Source organism: Pomacea canaliculata, linkage group LG3 (genome assembly GCF_003073045.1).
Source record: "Pomacea canaliculata isolate SZHN2017 linkage group LG3, ASM307304v1, whole genome shotgun sequence".
Classification (NCBI taxonomy): Eukaryota; Metazoa; Mollusca; class Gastropoda; order Architaenioglossa; family Ampullariidae; genus Pomacea; species Pomacea canaliculata.
The window spans coordinates 7,341,969-7,359,514 of record NC_037592.1 but is presented as its reverse complement, the minus strand read 5'-3'; the positions used below and the strand labels follow the sequence as shown (position 1 = coordinate 7,359,514).

Genomic DNA, 17,546 nt, shown 5'->3' with positions numbered 1-17,546 from the left:
TAGATGTGTGAGTCCCTGTACGACCTTATTCATGCAGGGTAATTTTTTTTTATAGGTTTTGTTTGGGTGTTTATTTTGCATTGATGCATACCCGTCTAATATCACCATGGTGTCGAATGCAATCGTTGTCACGGTTTTGTCATATCTGGGCTCTTCAGTACTTTTTTTAAAGTGTAGTTTTTAAAATTGTTGTAGCTTTTTTTTAAATTTCCTTTTGGTTTCTGTTACCTTGTATACATTGCTCTTTGTGCAGCCTCGTGTTTCACTCATTAAAGGTCTAGTGAGACGCAATTACCATGCACGAAGGTCACGTGATGCTACCTTTATACAGAAACCCCTAATTAACATAGTTCTCACAATGGCTGTAAACATATATACATGTACAATCCTGATGTCAGTGCTTTTGAAATCTTTCAGTGCATGGTGATGTTTGTATTTGTGTATCTCGAGAACGGAATGGTGTTATTCACCCATATCTGGAGAATTAGTATTTTGCAACGAGCTTTACCTACTTATTTGGAACAAAAATGCATCCTTGTAGACCTCTAAATCGTCTTCGAATTTTCGTGAACATATTTAGGCGAACAATCACACCTGTTCGTTGAATGAGCAAGAATCTGACAGTTGTGAAGAGCTAAGTGTGAACACACTCTTGGGCTCCGGCTGTTGCTGTTGCGCGCCATCAAACGGTCATCACCATGACAATCTTCCTAGCAATGTATGTCTGCACCGTGAACTTTGGATATATGACCTCGCAGTTTACCTACAAACAGTGACATTCGTGTGACACAGAATGATATGAGTGGACTGGAATGCAAGGAATTACATCAACTTTACCTTGACCCTCGTCCATGACCTGGCGCAAGCTGCAAGGTGTTGTGTCAGTGACGTCAGTCTGACCTCTTACCTGACACCACCACCGGTTGTTGGGTCACGGTGACCTCGCACACATCAAGCATGCCAGAGGTCGTGCATTCCAGGATGCCTCGCGATCTCAAGCCCTTGTCTCACCTTCTGGTCGGAACGGACCGGAGAAATATAAGACCTCGACCTGGCAAAGGTCGGCGGCAGGTCACTGGGTCACAGGTCACTCCTGACAGTGGGATGAGAAGAATTCACAAACTGATGAAGGTAACACACATCCCTCAAAGGCATCACGTGCATCAGTGTGATGTGATGATCAAAAATAAAACTTTGATGGGAAAGCGGTCAACTGATAGTTTTCATAAAGTATACAAAAATCACTCACCACAAACAAACAAACAAAACCAAGAAACAAGATGCACACGCTGGTACACCAAAACTTTAGACAATGATCAAGACACTTAGAGAGAACTTTCTACTCTATTAGCCAAGTAAATCATTTAACAGTCGATGCTGTTCTTTGTGTTAGCTTGCAGAAGATGGTCGAAGGAGAAGCACAGTGCTGCCTCCCCTCGAGTCCGAGCCCAGCTTCAGTCGGTCGCCGCGCAAGGGTTACACGGGCAACTCCTTCACGGAGGAGGTAAAGTATCTTTGCCACAATGTCCTACCTCCATGGCTTGAGAAAATATTTTATTGCCACGAATAATGTCTAATGAATTCCTGTAAAGTATGCAACTTTATCTCCTCATAGAAGTAACATCACACTAGAAACCATTGAAGATGCTACCCACTCCTACTGACGACGACGACGACGACGATAATGTATAGTCATACCAAACGTTAGACATCATGTGAAACTTAAATTTTACACCAACCTCTTTCAAATTATTTCTCGTTTCCCCAGAATGAAGGCGGAAAAAAGCTCAGGCGGGTGAGCATGGAGTTAGACCGGAAAATCATCAGCCACTTGCGGGTGAGTACCCAGAGCAAGTTGTCTTATCAAACGACTGCCACAATTTCTTTTTGTATATTGTCATTGTAATGACATACTATAATCCTGTTTATCTTTGCCTACAAAATACCATTACTATAATCATTGTCTGAAAAGCATAATTTACATATTCTTGCTCTGAATGAATAATTTATTTCTATAAAATAATATGCCTATAAAAATACTGTCAATTCACGACCGTGTCCATGGTTACAGTCTAGTTTAAGTGTTGTGTGCTTATGAGCATGTGATTGAAATAGTAGGAGACAATAGTCGTGTTAGTTTTAGTTCCGTGGTTGTTGTTCAAAGCAGATTTTCAAGGATATTCATATCCCTTGTCCACCAATAATTTTTCATACAGCCACGTCTTCACTTCGCTTTTTTTTTTAAACAGCGGGACCTCGCCAAACGAATAGAGAAGCGGTTACATCTTCTTTACGATCCTAACTTTGTCGAAGGGGAGGAATTGGATGATGAGAGCAGCCAACAGCCAGAAGCCCCGAGCAGACAACTGGTATGTCTCTGTGCAAACTCTTTATATGTCAAGTTAAGAACTGTGCACCACAAGACGAGGGGTTAATTATTTTTTTTTAATTTATTTTTATCATACTTTTTTACTTTGACGATGGACTTCATTCCTGCAATTGGCTGAAGGCAACAGGAGGTGTCAAATTTTTTTAAAATTTAATTCCATTTGTAGGTCTTAGGGATGGGAGGGTAACGGTAAACAGTAAAGGATCACCATTTAAAGAAATAGGCCATAGAATTTCAAAACATTACACATTATTTTATACACACCATTATAATGTTTACAACAACAGCAATGTTTGGTTCTCTAGTAACCATTTTGTTCGTTCTTTTTGATTGACAGTCGCGACACGAAAGAAAGCCGAGCATTTTCTTCAAATACTCCGAGATCGGAGAAAAGGTGGCCGACGACCGCAAGCCTAGGAAGTCCATGTCGAAGTCCCGGAAGCCGAGCTACTCCAGATCTCGCCCTTCTGTCACCGGTGATTCATTGGTCAACGGACTCTCCAAAGAGCCAGCCTCGTCACAGAACGGACTGCATGGCAGCCAGCAAGAAAAGTCGTTTGGAAAAGGAATTCCTTTGCCTCGGATTGGTAAAACAAGCGCTGCTGGCCAAGAAGTCCATCCCAGGCGCTCTTCTGTGAAGGGAAAGCGAAAAGTGTCTGTATTTGAACCGACAGATTCTGGGGAAGACATTCAGCACGATTCAGCCAAAGGCGAAGAAACGCCGATGGCAGGGAACAGTGGACAGAATACATTGGGTGTCGATGGCGACCTAGAACAGGACCTTAAGGAAGAGCAAGGACCACCTGCGCAGGTGCAGCCTGTGGAAGAGGAGGAGGAGGTAGAGGAGATGGAGGTGACATTTAGGTCCATCAACATCTCCCCTGTACCTACACCCGTTGTGCACCGACCGGAGACCCGCGAGATGACGCGGCTGAGTCTTAGAGACTATGTCACGCAGGTGCTGGGAGGTCATGTTCATCGCAGGTGCCCACCTGACAACAGGGTCATCAGGCTATATGTCTTGTCTGGCTTTACAGGTGCGCGACACTCCACTTCTGTCTTTTTGTTCTCTTTCTCTTCTCTCCTTCTCTTTATCTATCCTCCAGTCTCTTTTTCTCAGTGTGTTTGTTCGCGATCATGGTTCTTATTTCCTTATTCAGGCTTTCTGTAAGTAAAGCTATGTAAATGTTTTCTCTACATTCGTTTGGAAAAGGTGGAGGGGAGGTAAGGAAAGGCAGAGAGGGAGGCGGGACGAGCATCGCCCTCCCAAAAATCTAACCCACAAAAATATGTGGTAAACACCCCACTAACGACCACAATGCTATGGAACTTTTCCTTGACCATGTTTTGTGTCGTGTTGTAGACACTGTGGTTGAGAGGACTGTGCTGATGGAGGAGGTGTACCCCAGACTACGTGAGTTTTGTCAGCTTAAGGGGCGGGAACTGGAAGTGTGCGACCTCCACTGGGGACTGAGAGACCACGTGTCCGACGATCACCGGGTGCCAGAAATCATTTGCAAGACTCTGGCCCGGTGCCAGGAGTGCAATGTGGGAGTAAACCTCTTGGTGAGAAATAAACGGGTACTCTTTATAAATAGAGGTTACCTTAAGTCCCCGAGCACTGAATTATTCTATTAGTAAATGAGTTCAATACCTGTGTCTCAATCCCCTCCAGACTCTTCCATCTTATTCTTGAGAACATAGACAAGAATTAATGTGTAAGGGTATAGGAACAACTAGAATTTTTCATGGGCCTGGGCAGGTACCCGTTTAACCCCAACAAAGTAAAATGATTCGAACAAATCAAGTGGACAATAAGAGAAGGGTTTATATGTTCGAAGAATAGTTTTAGATACTCCTTTATATCAACAGTTTCACCAAATGGGATTTGACAGGTGGCTAAGTGTATTTAATATTCTGATTTAGTCCGATTGTTACTTTAGTAAATATTTTACCCAGACGCAAGATTCAAACTGTTTCAGATTTTGCTGGGACAAAAGTATGGCGACTACATTCTGCCACCGGAGATTCCAGCGGAAGAGTTTGAGAACTTCATTTTGGCAGGGAGGATGTACAGCGAGAAACAAATGCGCTTCATCCGCCAGAAGCATCGCCGACATTGAGGCAACACGTGCCGAGCGCGAGAGGCTACGTCAGCTGGAGGCTGCTGCGACAACGGCTGCACCAGAGTCCATCACCGCGGCGACAGCAGACGTCACCTCTGCAGACGTTCGTGAACCAGGAGATACCCGCCCATCAGCGGAGGACGAGGTAGTGCTGCCTGCTCACAATTAGATAAAAAAAATAGTTAATTATAATAAGAAGCGCCATCACAACCACTAAGCAATGTAAACAAATTTATTTTCCTTATTGTAAATACTCTTTTTATTTGGTTGGTTGAGCTGGTTCATCATTAGAATTTGATACATTTTTTTCTTAATCTTAGTAGTCTTCTAAAGTGATTGATTAATTTTGATTGGCATCTTGTTTAAATGGTCAAATGATTTCATTGTCGTTACTGAAACCACTGTTAGAAACGGCCAGAATCGATGTAATTATTCAGTTAATTTAATTTTTTTACTTTTTGCAGACGAGGACAAAGGCATCGGTAAGTTTCCGTTTATTTGATTCTTTAGTCGTAAGTCAGTCTCACTGCTTCGATTAGAAGGTAGCTTTATGTATTTGCCTCTTTCGTTTCTTTTTTGTTTTGTTTTTTGTTTATTTTTTGGGGTGGGCTTTTTGTTTGTTTTTGAAATTGTTCAGATATGTTTGTTTATGATGACGTTGAATTGTCATTATATTTTTAGGAGATAATGTTTGTTTACAACCATAGACTGACGTCACACCGGAGATGTCGCTCCAGAAAGGTCCTACCGCCGGCGAAACAGCGCCACCAGGCGAGAGCAGGCCGCCATCCGGTCTCTAAAGGAGAGCGAAGAAGATATCCCGGATGTAAACTATTTGGAAACGTGGTATAACCTGGACGAGAACTGTAACCCACCCGTCTTCCGGCTACAAAACATCAGGCACGAGTCTTCTTGTCTCTGTCTGCCTTCTGATAAACAAAAAGTTTTGTTGTCACATTCTACACACGCACGCGCAGACAAATGGCAGCAACCATATTGACATGTAAGTGCAGGTGTATGTATACAAAAACTGATCTATTTCTTTCAATTTCTTTCGACAGCACGGAATTTAAAGACATTCTCAGAAATGATGCAAACAAGCGACACCTGGCCAAGGTGGCCTGGCAGGCTACAGCTTCCCGAATACTCAAAGTCTTGCACACGTTCGCCTCGGAAGTGACGAGGTCGCCAGCGGAGCGGAAGAAATACTTCTCGTCCCGTGAGTCTTTTCTCTTCAAACATTTCAAATTTACAGTTCCTAGCATTCACTTTTTTCCCGAGCACTGATACTGGAACCTTCTTAGAAATAAATCTTTTGTGTGTGTCTTTTTTTTCCCCTCCGCTGTAGTTCTAGAGATGGAGCTGGAGCAGGCGCTGGAGTCGGAGCAGGACAAGTCTCATGCCATCTGCGCGCTCAGGACCTTTCGGGAGGTCACCGGGCGCGCCGGAGACCCTGCGGCGGAGGACTACTTTGATGTGATTGTGGGCAAGACTCGAACCATGAACCCTGCTGCTGCCAAACGCTTGCAGCTCCTGCGGGAGGAGCTAGTGGCTCAGCGGGTGAGTACCGTCCTTCAATAAATGTATGGACCCTGCGGCTAACAATTATTATTATTATTAAAATTTGCTAGAAGTAAATATTTCACAAAATGTTCCTGCTACGAAAATCGTATACAACAGACACCAGCAGGTCAACAATAATGAATAAAAGACCAAAGAGATGCAAAAAAATTGCACCAATTTATCGTTCCTACTTTATTCCTTACCTTTTTTTTTCTCCTTTCTTTTTTCCATTCGGAGCTATCCATCATAACAGTTTCGATGACAAAGAATTGGTTATTTTGAAGGATTTCTTTACTGTTTTATTTTTCTTTTTTCTAGATGAGATACAAAGTAAAAGATAGCTTTATATTTTCTCAGTGTGTAAATCTGTTAAGAGTATTAGTGTTCTGAAACTAGATGGACTGTAACTGCTGCTGTCAATATTTGTCAATATTTCCACAAAAACTGCCAATGTCTGGATCACAACTGTTAACATCTATGGCGTCTGACAGCTCCCCCACTCCCAGGTTAGCGAATTTCCAGTGGAGTGGGATCCTCAGGGCATGCGGACCAACGGACTGCGTGATCACGTGGTCTACTTGGAACGCCTGTGCAAGCAGATTCTGGAGACTGTGAAGCGGCGACTGTCGGAATCTTTGGAAACCAGCGACGACAAATCTTGGACATCGCAGCTCTACCGTGAAGTCGCCCACCACGTGCGGTTTTGTCACGAGAGGTGAGTGTCCAAGGGAGTAACTGTTCCACGGAGGAGGTTGAGCTTGATTTTGAAGAAAAATGTGGATGAGCTTGAGGCCTGGTCTGACCTCTGACTCAATATGCCGTGACGATGAACCACTTAATATTCACCTCACTAGAGCCTTAGTCAGGTGCTACACAGTCTAACTTCGTCAAATTTGTAAATACAAAAGATTTGCATGTCATCAGAAGAAAGCACAGAGTATAAATATGTACTTCCTGTTTTAATTCCAATTACTGAAATGTGTTCCTAATTTTCTTGACTTACAGGGTGAAAAAGTTCCACGGTAGGAAAGACATTCTCACAATCATCAAATCTTACATTCGTTCCAACACTCGTTTGCCCTTGGTGCTGTACGGGAAAACCGGAAGTGGAAAATCCGCCATCATCGCCAAAGCAGCCAAAGAGATCAACAAGTGGTGTAGAGGGTACGTTATAAACATTTTCAGTAGTTAGAAAATTCGCCTTTTGCTATAACTTCTTGTAGTATCATTAGTAAAATATTTTAAGCAGTTGATATATATCGAGAGATAAAGATAAAGAGTAAGAGGTATGTAAATAATAATGTGTTGTGTCTGCATGTTAGTTATTATAGATTTGCTATCTTCTATAACTAGTGAATAATAATAAAAATGTGCGCACACACCCACACTTGAGCCTCCGTTCAAATGCAAAAAAATGAAGAAAAATGACAAATATCTTTACGATAATAAAGAATGCTGTAAGTTGTGAACGGACTCTTATCTGATCAGCAGAAGTGACCGAGACATCCGGGTGGTCGTTCGATTCATCGGAGTGACGCAGGAATCTCGCAGTGTTCGCACTCTTTTGCGCAGCCTCTGCCTTCAGATGTGTCACATGTTCGCAAAACAACCAATCAGAAGTGCCCACAGTAAGCAAGCGGCGATCTCGCGTGTAGTCTTTTCGTTCTTTCTCTCTTCCTTATGGGCGCGTGTGTGTTTGTGTGTGTGTGTATTGTTTGTTTGTGTTGTGTATGTTGTTTGTGTATGTTGTGTGTATGTTGTGTGTGTGTCCACATGCGCGACCATTCTCGGACATTGACAGGGCTAAACTTGAATCAAACCTCTTTCTCAGGACTACAAGGGACTAGTCAACGACTTCGGACACAGGATGAAGCAGGCCACGGAAGACGAGCCTCTGGTTCTCCTGCTGGACGGAGTTGACTCCCTTACAGATGACCACGACGGGCGCAAGATGGCGTGGATACCCCGAGAGCTTCCGGAGCACGTGCATCTGGTGATCTCCACATCCCCGGATGAGAAACTTGATTGCCTGCCGGCACTCCGAAAAGTGCGTGCGTGGGGTGGGGGAGCATTGCTACTAACTTTCTAATCCTCATGCTGATCTTTGTTCATTCTGCCATCATCTTTTCCTTTTCTTTACCCTTTTCATCTTAACATTCTCCTAGCACCAAGTTCTTGTTTTTGTCTGTTTTCACAGTCATGCCTATGACCTAGCAGTAACCACTGAAACAAAGAACTGAATAAGTTTGAGGTATACCGAAAGACGCAGTCTGTCGTGGTAGCACCCTCTTCCCCACGCCCCAAAAATGTTCTAGAGAGAACCGCACCCCACAATCTTCACTTTGTTCAAACGGGACCCGTCACACTCTCGTAGTCATTTTATTCTGGTGATCCTGCTTTCGGTCCTGTCCAGCTTTATCTACTTTTGAACATGGTTGCAGATGTTGGTCGGGAAGGAAGACTGCCTGCTGGAGGTGTCTGAGTTGCCTGACAACGACGCAGCGGCTATCGTCACTCACTGGCTCAACTCCGGCGGCCGATGTTTGACCTCAGAACAGTTTGACATCCTGATGGCGGCGTTCGCCAAATGCCCAGTCCCACTCTTCTTGAAGGTAGAACACGTATTGTTAATATTATGCCGTACATTCAAATGTCGTTCATCCTTTGTCAGACCGTTGACAACATCTGAATGAATCCACAAAGCGTTTATCCCCGTCAATGACTTGTTTCAGATTGCCTACAACGAGACACTCCTGTGGAGATCCTACACCCCACTTGCCACGTGCAAACTGGCCGACGGGATCAAAAAGTTGGCTGTGCTGAGGTTCGGGAGGCTTGAACGAGACCACGGGGAGCCGCTCGTGCGCCGCGCCCTGGGTTACGTCACTGCTGCCCGCCATGGCATCACGAGCAGGGAGGTAACTGTCGCCTTCCCTTTATTTCATTCTCCACGACTTGCTTTAGTCGCTAGAAATATTGGTAGGGATTTAGTTGTCGACTTGGTGGGAAAAGCAACCAATACAAAGTAATATTCTGACAAATCCACCTGTAAAATAATTAACACCTCCACCTGGTATATTACCACTAAAACCTACCTGTAGTATAGTTTTTACGAAATCGAACAATTAATAATTAACTAATAAAGAAAAATTTTCTCTAATTTCAAGCCAAGTGCATTGATGACATGTCTTTGTCTTCGTTCAGCTGGAAGACCTCTTGTCTCTGGATGACGTCGTCATGGATGACGTCAGCGCCACCTACCGGCCTCCGAGACGTCGCCTGCCGCCGTTGCTGCTGGTGCGGTTGCTGGAGGACGCCGCCGACCTGCTGCTGGAGTTCGCCGCTGACAACGTCACGACCCTGCGTTGGGCGCATGCGCAGTTTCAGGAGGCGGCCAAAGAGCGCTACCTGGACCAGCGGGACAAGGCGCCCTCCTACCACAAGGCGCTGGCCGAGTACTTCATGGGCACGTGGGCCGGAAAACCCAAACCCTTCACGGGCAACGAGAAAGGTAGGCGAGAGAGTTGTGTTCACTGGTGAACAGAGTAAGCAGCTATCCTTTCTTTCTACTTTCTCTTCCAGTCTCTCGCTGTTCATGGGGTTGTTTGTATCGCGTATTTCGAGAAGGGAGGTAACTTAGTCACTCAAATCTTCTTCCCGCCGTACCTTTAATTAAAGGCTAATTATACAGTTCACAAAAGCACACTTCCTCTTGCAGGTGCCGACCGGCTGGTGGCAGCACAGGAGCTGTACATGGAGCCAGAAGACTCCCTGGGGGATGGCTCTGACCGAGTGTACAACCTCCGCAAGATCAACGAGATGCCCTTCCACCTGCTGCACGCGCAGCTCCTGACGGAGCTCAAGTCTGTTGCTTTGCTCAGCTTTGAGTGGATTCTGGCCAAGTTGTGTGGAACAACCTTGCGGGGGCTGCTGGAGGAGTACAGTGTCGCCATTCAGGTAAAGCTGTTATCCAGGTGCTCCTCCACATTTGGCGAGCTGCGTGCTCGTAGAACGAATGAGTAGGTACGGGTGAGCTAGGTAAGTTTCTCGTGGGCTGTGTGAGATGGTGTGTACTGTGTCCAACAGAATTGTGTAGGACTGTACCCCTCTATGACGACGACGACGACGACGACGACGACGACGACGACGAGGACGATCAGCACCACCATCACCACGACGATTAACGATTGATGATTAATGATGATGATGATGATGCAGGCCTGTCCTGAGGACCAAGAGCTGAAGATACTGTCCGACACGCTGCATCTGTCCGGCACAGCGCTGCAGAAGGACCCGCGGCAGCTAGCGGCTCAACTTGTCGGAAGACTTGATGGAGTGATTGCCCGCGATACACCAAAAACTGCTGGCGATCCTCGAAAGCTGCCCAACATTTTGAAACTGGTGGAGGCCGCAAAATCATCGTCACTTCCGGTAATTAGAGAATTAAGGAGATAGTCCTGTTTGTCAGGTTAACTGGGGGGAGGAGAGTGCTTTATGTAAAACAAATGTCAGTTGGTAATTTATTCTTCTTATTGTTACACTTCATCTACATTTCCGATCTTTAAATGCTAATTTTAAAAGTTTCATTTTGCCTTTAAAACTGATTGCTTTCATTCCATCCCATAAAACTCCCTCAACGCTTTCTTTATGTAACATACATCACACAGGCGCTGATTCCATCTGTGGAATGTCTGACGCCACCTGGGGGCATCCTGTTTGACCTTCTGTCGGGTCACACCGACCAGATCACGGCTGTAACCCTGACGTCGGACGGCATGCGCGCGGTGACGTCATCGTTGGACAACACCATCAAACTGTGGGACCTGCGCACGGGCCGCGTTGTGAGGACGCTAGACGGTGTGGGGGCCAACGTGACGGCGCTGCGCACGGCCAAGAGCAACTCCCTCGTCGTCACGGTAGAGGGCGCCGTCATCCGGCTGTGGAGCGTGCGCACGGGCGCCTGCGTGCTGGTCGTGGACGATCGGCCTGACCCAGCGGTCGTGTGCATGGCTAATGAGGGTCAAACACTGGCCGCCATCTATGAAGGCACCAACACCTTTCGGTCGTGGGAGATGGAGGGCTTCAAGAAGCTGTGTGAGGTGAGAGATGTGTGAGGTTTCAAAGTATCTTCTCCTACATTAGATAAGTTTATAGTAATGACACACGACTGATAAAGAGGAAAAGATGAGTCGTAAAAGGAGGTGACGACGACAGCTGTTACTACTAACATCATAACAAGTAATGTTATATTTCCATAAATTTCCAATTTTATCGGTCCATGGCCTTGTCTCTGCAAGGTGGATTCGCCCAACGAGAGAGGGGTGCACAAAGACCGCTCCATTCTCATCGCTGATGCAGTCTACAACGACCTGGTGCTGCACGCCTTCCGTAGTGCCAACACGGCAACTGTTCAACATGCACGCAGTGGTCGAGTTGTTCGCACGCTGACATGTTTCGAAAAAGGTTGGTTTTCTTACAGCTGTTTTAATGTTTAATCTTTCTTAGTTAAGTCAGAACCGTGCATGCTGTGGCCAGTATGATTCCCACCCACCCGTCCAAAGCACACTCACATCGCTTCTCACCATCCTTTAAACAATGAATACGACCTTGCCAGCAAGTTTTTGTCGACCTGTTCCCCGTACCTCCCACTCCATCTCTTCACTGCTCTTATTAATTTCTGCCCAGGAACCAAGAGTAGGACCGAACAAAAAGAGATAAAAGAATTAAATTAATTTTAATAGTCAATAAAAATCCTTAAATTTTTGTGTCAAAGTTTTTATACGTCGACCGTCTGATACAATGAGGAATAAATAACAACCCATATAAATTTATTTCCTGTCTTTATTTCTCAGGATCCTCCATCACGGCCGTGGCTGTATCGCGGGAGTACCACGTGATCTGCTGTCGTCAGCAGTACATGCAGCTGCACGAGGTCCACGTGCTTGAGCTCTTCGACCAGCGCAAGGGCGCCTACCTGCGGTCTGTGCGCGGATGTGTACACGACCGGGTCACAGACTTGCAAATAAACTTGGTCGGCAGCCATGCGCTGGCCGTCTGCGCTTGGGAGAGCCAGCAAATGTCCGACATCGCCCTATGGAACCTCGAGACGGAGGACCACAAGCATCTGGCCAGACACCCCCTGGTGGCCAGCGCCGTGGCCTGCCTCGATTTCAGGTTCTGTCTGACGGCAGCCAAGGGAGAGAACTCACTCAGGATCTGGAACCTAGCCGGAAAGGTGAATGTCGATTTTATTTTCATGATCCTATAAAAAAAAGAGCCTTGTGAAAATAAAGTCAGTATAAAAGCATTACTGACAAATTTAAAAAGTTTTATAACGTGTAAAGATAAATTACATGTTGATGCTCATCGCCACAAGAACTGTTTGTCAATAAGGCTGGGGTTGTTTTTTTCAGGTCAACCAACCTGCCCCTCGGCTGAAAAAACAACTGGGTGTGGCAGATGTGATGCCGATGCTCGACAACCCTCGCTACGTGGTTGCCAAGGCCGTCAACCACGGACCAATCAGCATCTGGAACGTGGCGAAGGGCAAGTGTCTGCAGGCGGCAGTGCGGGTGGAGCGAGGGCTGACGGAAGCGTCTGACGCCGTTGTGGTGCGCAACACTCGTCTAGTCATCCTGACCGAGCGCGGCTTCTCCAGCGCCACGGAGGACCCCCGGCCGGTATTTCAGGTGAAAAGATGCTCCTCTTCCCTGAGGCCATAGTTATTAAGCGATGAGTCGTTTGCCTGGGACAGCATAGGGACTCCGGGAAGAAGCATCTAGGTACAACTTGTATTGAACAGGGCACTCGAAGACCAGATGTTGCATGGTTGTGATCAAGGTATTTTGTCGTATAAAAATGAGTTATCAAAATTCCTGTAGGAGCTGACAAATAAATTAGTATTGCTGTTAGAACGTGCATCATAAATGTCTAAGTTCCAGACTCCTTAATTCTCCTCGATGGGACGATTTCAGCTTTTTCTTGCAGTTTGTGTACACCGTAATCTTCTATGTAGTGTTACATTAAAACTGCAGTTCTAGGCCAAGGAAATGAATGTAGCAGTGACATGTGAGATATAAATACCTTCTACTACTAATTCACTAATTCTGAACAGACGGTGCTAGTGTATGACTTGAAGGCCAAGCGATACGAGCGCCGGCTGAAGGACTGCTACATTGTACCCTCCCTTTCTCACGAGTACGTCCTGCTGGACGGTGAACGTCTGCTGGGGCCGTCAGAAAACCGCTCGCACTTTATAATCTGGAGCCTGACGACCGGTCAAGTCGTCCAACGCATAAAAACTAACTTCAAAGAGATGGAGAGGAGGTATTTACCCAGCCCTGAATGTTCGATTTCATAGATGCAGTGATAATTGTCTCCCTTAGAGTACTCTCCTCTTTTCGCTTTATGAACTTCGGCATTTACATTATGTGAATTATATCTCCTTTCACGTGTCAAGGTAATTAACACACACATACACACACGCAATCACAACTATCATAATATACCATACACAAGTAATATTTCTAAATTCTCCCATTTTAAAAGTAGAAACGACAGAGGAAGTGAACGTGTACACAAAATGTTATGCTCCTCAAACTCACGAATTGCAGGAAAATGGAAGTGTCTGCAATGGGAGCTGGACTGTTGGACTCTTCACGCACCGCTGCAACTAAACCCTCTCGCTCGTCTAAACATGGCGCCGCCGGAAGTCACATCATGACCCCGTGGGACAGGCGTGCCGAGACTCAGTCGGCAAAGAAGCGTCGCCACGAGGGCGAGGCGGAGGTGGAACGACAGAGAGTGGAGGAGCTCGTGAAAGAAAAAGAAAACGGCATCGAACAGTTTATTGTGAGTGTCAAAGCGAGCTCTTCGATTTTAATGCACAGTATCCGAGAACACATTTTAGTTGAAAACGAAATTTTCGCCTTTCTGGTTGTATTTGGTGTAGGGTAGGAGATGGAAGTTTGCAGCCTTACATACATAGTAACATATACTGCACCCTGCACAGCTGGCTAGTGCTTGGGACAGGTAAAGAAAACTTTAACACAGGTCTAAGTCTTCTGTTCTCACACAAGAGGTTTGGGTGCTGTGCAGATCAGTGGCGACCAAAAAAAGCTCGTGGCCTCGTTCTACGCGCACCATCTCTGCGTGTTTGACATCGAAAGCCAGAAGCATACTCAGACCCTCGAAAACGATAACTCCTTGCTGCTGCTCCACGTGGCCGCACTCACCTGGGATGGCTCGCATCTGGTGCATGCAAATTACGATGAAAATGACAAGGTGAGGAGCGAGCTGGCCTAATCAGTACCGACATCCTGAATATAATTCCACTCATTTGGTTTTGTCGTCCATCTTCCTGCCTCGCTCATCATCATTAGGTCAATAAAACTAATGATCATAAATGTTTATTGTTTTTATTTTACCCAATAATTCCCATTTTATCCTAGGTGAGCTACGTGACTTTATGGGATTGCGAAACCGGCGAAGTGAAAAAAAGACTGAAGAGAGAAACTGATGTGTTGGCGCTGGGTATCACCAATGATGCATCGCGCATCGTTATTGGCAAGGCGCCCAATCAGCTCCACATCTGGGATCCTATGCGCCCAAACTCTCTGCGCAGGGCACGTGGTTACGACGGCCTTCAGTTCGGCGTGGGCTCCAAGATCTTCCTGCAAGAGGACACCTCACGAGCCGTGGTCTTTGCCGGGGACATTTCTGTCTGGGTAAGGTTTCTTTTCTTGATATTTTCTGCTCCCGCAAAAACTGCTTTGTTTCCTGATGTAAAGTTGCTAGGAGCCGTTCAAATGAAGCGAAAGCAGCATATGCTAGAGGGCAAAATTGGGGATACAAATAGAGAAAATGCTCTTAAGAAAAAAAAATGGTTGTGCACACACACATATGTATTTAAAAGGTTTAGAAGGGTGTTTCGTAGCTCATTAATCAGTGGTCGTAATGGTAGTAAACTCAAATGACGCACCCTGTCGAAGGGCAGAGCCCAGCTCACTCTTTCCATCTCGCTTTTGTGCTTTTACTCAACACACCCCAAAACACACACATAAGGATAGTTTGCATAGCAGTTAACCACATGTTGCACTGGCAGGACCTAGACAAGGGCACAGCACTCGCCGTGTTCACGCCGGACACCCGCGTGCTGTGCTGCCAGGCGCTGTTCTCGGGACAGCTTGTTGTCTTCGGATTGTACGAGCGCCAAGAGCTGGTGGTCCTCAGGCTGTCCGGCAAATCAGTCCCGCGCCTCGACGAGACGGGTGGCATGGAACTGTTCGGAGAAACAACCGGCGACACGACAGACGAAGAGGCAGACGAGGAGGGGGAATAACTCGAGTATGGCCGACTTGACGTCCATGGTTCGATGTACTGTCTGCAAACATTTCGCTTACAGCTTTGAAGATCTGCGAACCAGGATCCCTGCACGGTAATAAGGTTGTAAAATGGGGTGGAAAGAATTGTTAAAAGGGAAAAGATAAATATAGTTATATAGAATCATGACGTTAAAAATGAAATTATGTTGTCTGGTTAAAATGAGCAAGCCGGATGAGGCAACTTTGAGGGCTGTAGGTTGGGCACCCCTGCCTTAAACTGTCTAACATGCCCTGTTACTTGTGTTTACACGAGTTGTTTATGGCCTATATGTCCTGCAGAGAAAGGATGGCTAGAAAGAGTGAAAAAAATATTTATTCTTCCCCTTTTGACATTGACCAATTGTACCAAAACAGTATTTGAAACTAGCAACTCTGGCCAGTGCATATCTTAATGCAGATTATTCTACAATAGGTGTACCATAAATTTTACAGTTCAGATGATTTAGTAATGAAATGGTTTAATTCCTGTGAAGGATGCTGCCCTCACTAAATAACAAGCAATTATTTTAGTTGTATGGGTTTGTTTTGAATAAATATCTGTTGAGCAATAAGACAATGGAGAACCACTCTTCAGCTTGCCAATATTCAAAATGCCATATCTAATGCTGAACAGCAGTATTAAAAGTGATCATATATATAATAATCTGTGATGAAACATTTTGTGAACTTTGAACATTTCTTCCTTAAGGTATGTGCTGGCAAAATGTGGGACTCTTCTAGAATTTGTTTTAAAATAGTTATCCATCTGTGATACATAATCTGACCTGATATTTTAGTGTTTGCTCAATTTACTTTGTGTGGAATATTTCTATGATATACTCATATTTAATAAAACATTTGAAATTTGTCTCCAGTGAATCAGTGCTCCATGAAAAGTTTAAAGTAATGATGTCTAAGATTCATTTTGGAGTGCAAATCCAAAAACTGATTGTTGCAAAGTGTATAATCTACACTTGATAATGAGAACCAGCATTTACCATCCATAAACTGTTAAGGGTTTTCAGACTTTTGGTTAAAATTGTTGGGGGTTCTTAAACCAATCTCCTCCTGCATACATGAATTTTATCAACCAGTTGCAGAAGGCAGAACACATCAGTCACATCAGTGTATGTGTTAATACGGATTCCTTGGAAGAAACTGCTTCATTAATGTCATGATTTTATGCATTTACAAATGATAACCAGAGTTATAAACCAAAAATGTGTCGTTGGGAAACCTTCAACCTACGCTTATCTTTTCAGACCCCATCCTCCCTAGTGTCTGTCAAAACCACTGAAAACCTTAGTATTGCAAACCTGGGTACATAGTGTCAAGTTTTGTGACACTTGATAGTTTGTAATGGCACAAGGGTGTTTGCCGTACCTTGTAGAGACTCTGTACCTTCTGTGCATAAAAAACACTTTCCCTAGCAATCATTTGTTATACAAAGGATATCTTGAAGTCAGGATTTATTCGATTCGGACATTTTCCTTGAAGCAACAGCATCCAAGATGTTTTATTGAACATTTCCTGTAATAAAAAAAAGCTTTTCGATTTTTACATCACTTACAATATTCACCCAAAATTGATGACCCACATTCACTTATGCAACCACAATATTATCTCATATACCCTAAACATAAAGAAAACAAGAATATAGACCTCTCTTAAAGTTTAGGACAAGTGCACCTTGAAAAATGTTTATATTAATGAAAAGATTAGCAGAAATAAAACAGAAGAACCCCCCCCCCCAAACAAAATACTTATTCTCACATGGCTATCCTGAATCATCATTAGCAACACATTTTAAAATATCTGGCTACAGAACTAAGACTTCAGAAACAAGAAAAATAACTTTTCTCTGGAACTACATACCTTTTCAGAAGTTCAGTCATAATCATCATTCCTGTAAGATTCTTCTCATCAAGAAAACTTGTGACGCCTTGTGATAAGAGGGAAGCAACTCCTAAAGTATGCAAATCCCCCCCCCCCTTCAGCTATATTATCACTGCTCTCATGGATGCAATGACATGCATGCCAGCAAGCGAGCACATCCACACACACACACACACACTGAGCACTGATAAATTCACGCAACTGCAAATC

General features: G+C 44.8%; 1 protein-coding gene across 1 annotated transcript; it reads left to right on the top strand.

Moving 5' to 3' along the window:
- The first annotated feature begins 362 nt into the window (after positions 1–362).
- On the top strand, positions 363–16,310 carry LOC112558769. The gene is made up of 29 exons (XM_025229424.1): positions 363–1,131; positions 1,394–1,504; positions 1,769–1,837; positions 2,250–2,369; positions 2,727–3,426; positions 3,753–3,955; positions 4,372–4,510; positions 4,980–4,997; positions 5,226–5,415; positions 5,577–5,734; positions 5,864–6,075; positions 6,570–6,793; positions 7,084–7,242; positions 7,570–7,729; positions 7,910–8,125; positions 8,520–8,690; positions 8,811–8,996; positions 9,283–9,589; positions 9,797–10,035; positions 10,297–10,509; positions 10,746–11,177; positions 11,376–11,541; positions 11,931–12,313; positions 12,492–12,767; positions 13,193–13,404; positions 13,692–13,929; positions 14,176–14,361; positions 14,529–14,804; positions 15,182–16,310. The coding sequence occupies exons 1-29, from the start codon at positions 958–960 to the stop codon at positions 15,416–15,418; spliced, it is 6,375 nt and encodes a 2,124-aa protein (XP_025085209.1). The 5' UTR covers positions 363–957; the 3' UTR covers positions 15,419–16,310.
- The last annotated feature ends 1,236 nt before the right edge of the window (positions 16,311–17,546 follow it).

What these genes read in the sequence shown, in the direction of transcription:
- LOC112558769 (XM_025229424.1), top strand. Translation starts at nt 958, where the DNA reads ATGCCAGAGGTCGTGCATTCCAGGATGCCTCGCGATCTCAAGCCCTTG. An exon ending in AGCAAGCGGCGATCTCGCGT is followed by an intron (nt 7,730 to 7,909) that starts GTAGTCTTTTCG and finishes CCTCTTTCTCAG; the next exon opens with GACTACAAGGGACTAGTCAA. An exon ending in CTTCACGGGCAACGAGAAAG is followed by an intron (nt 9,590 to 9,796) that starts GTAGGCGAGAGA and finishes TTCCTCTTGCAG; the next exon opens with GTGCCGACCGGCTGGTGGCA.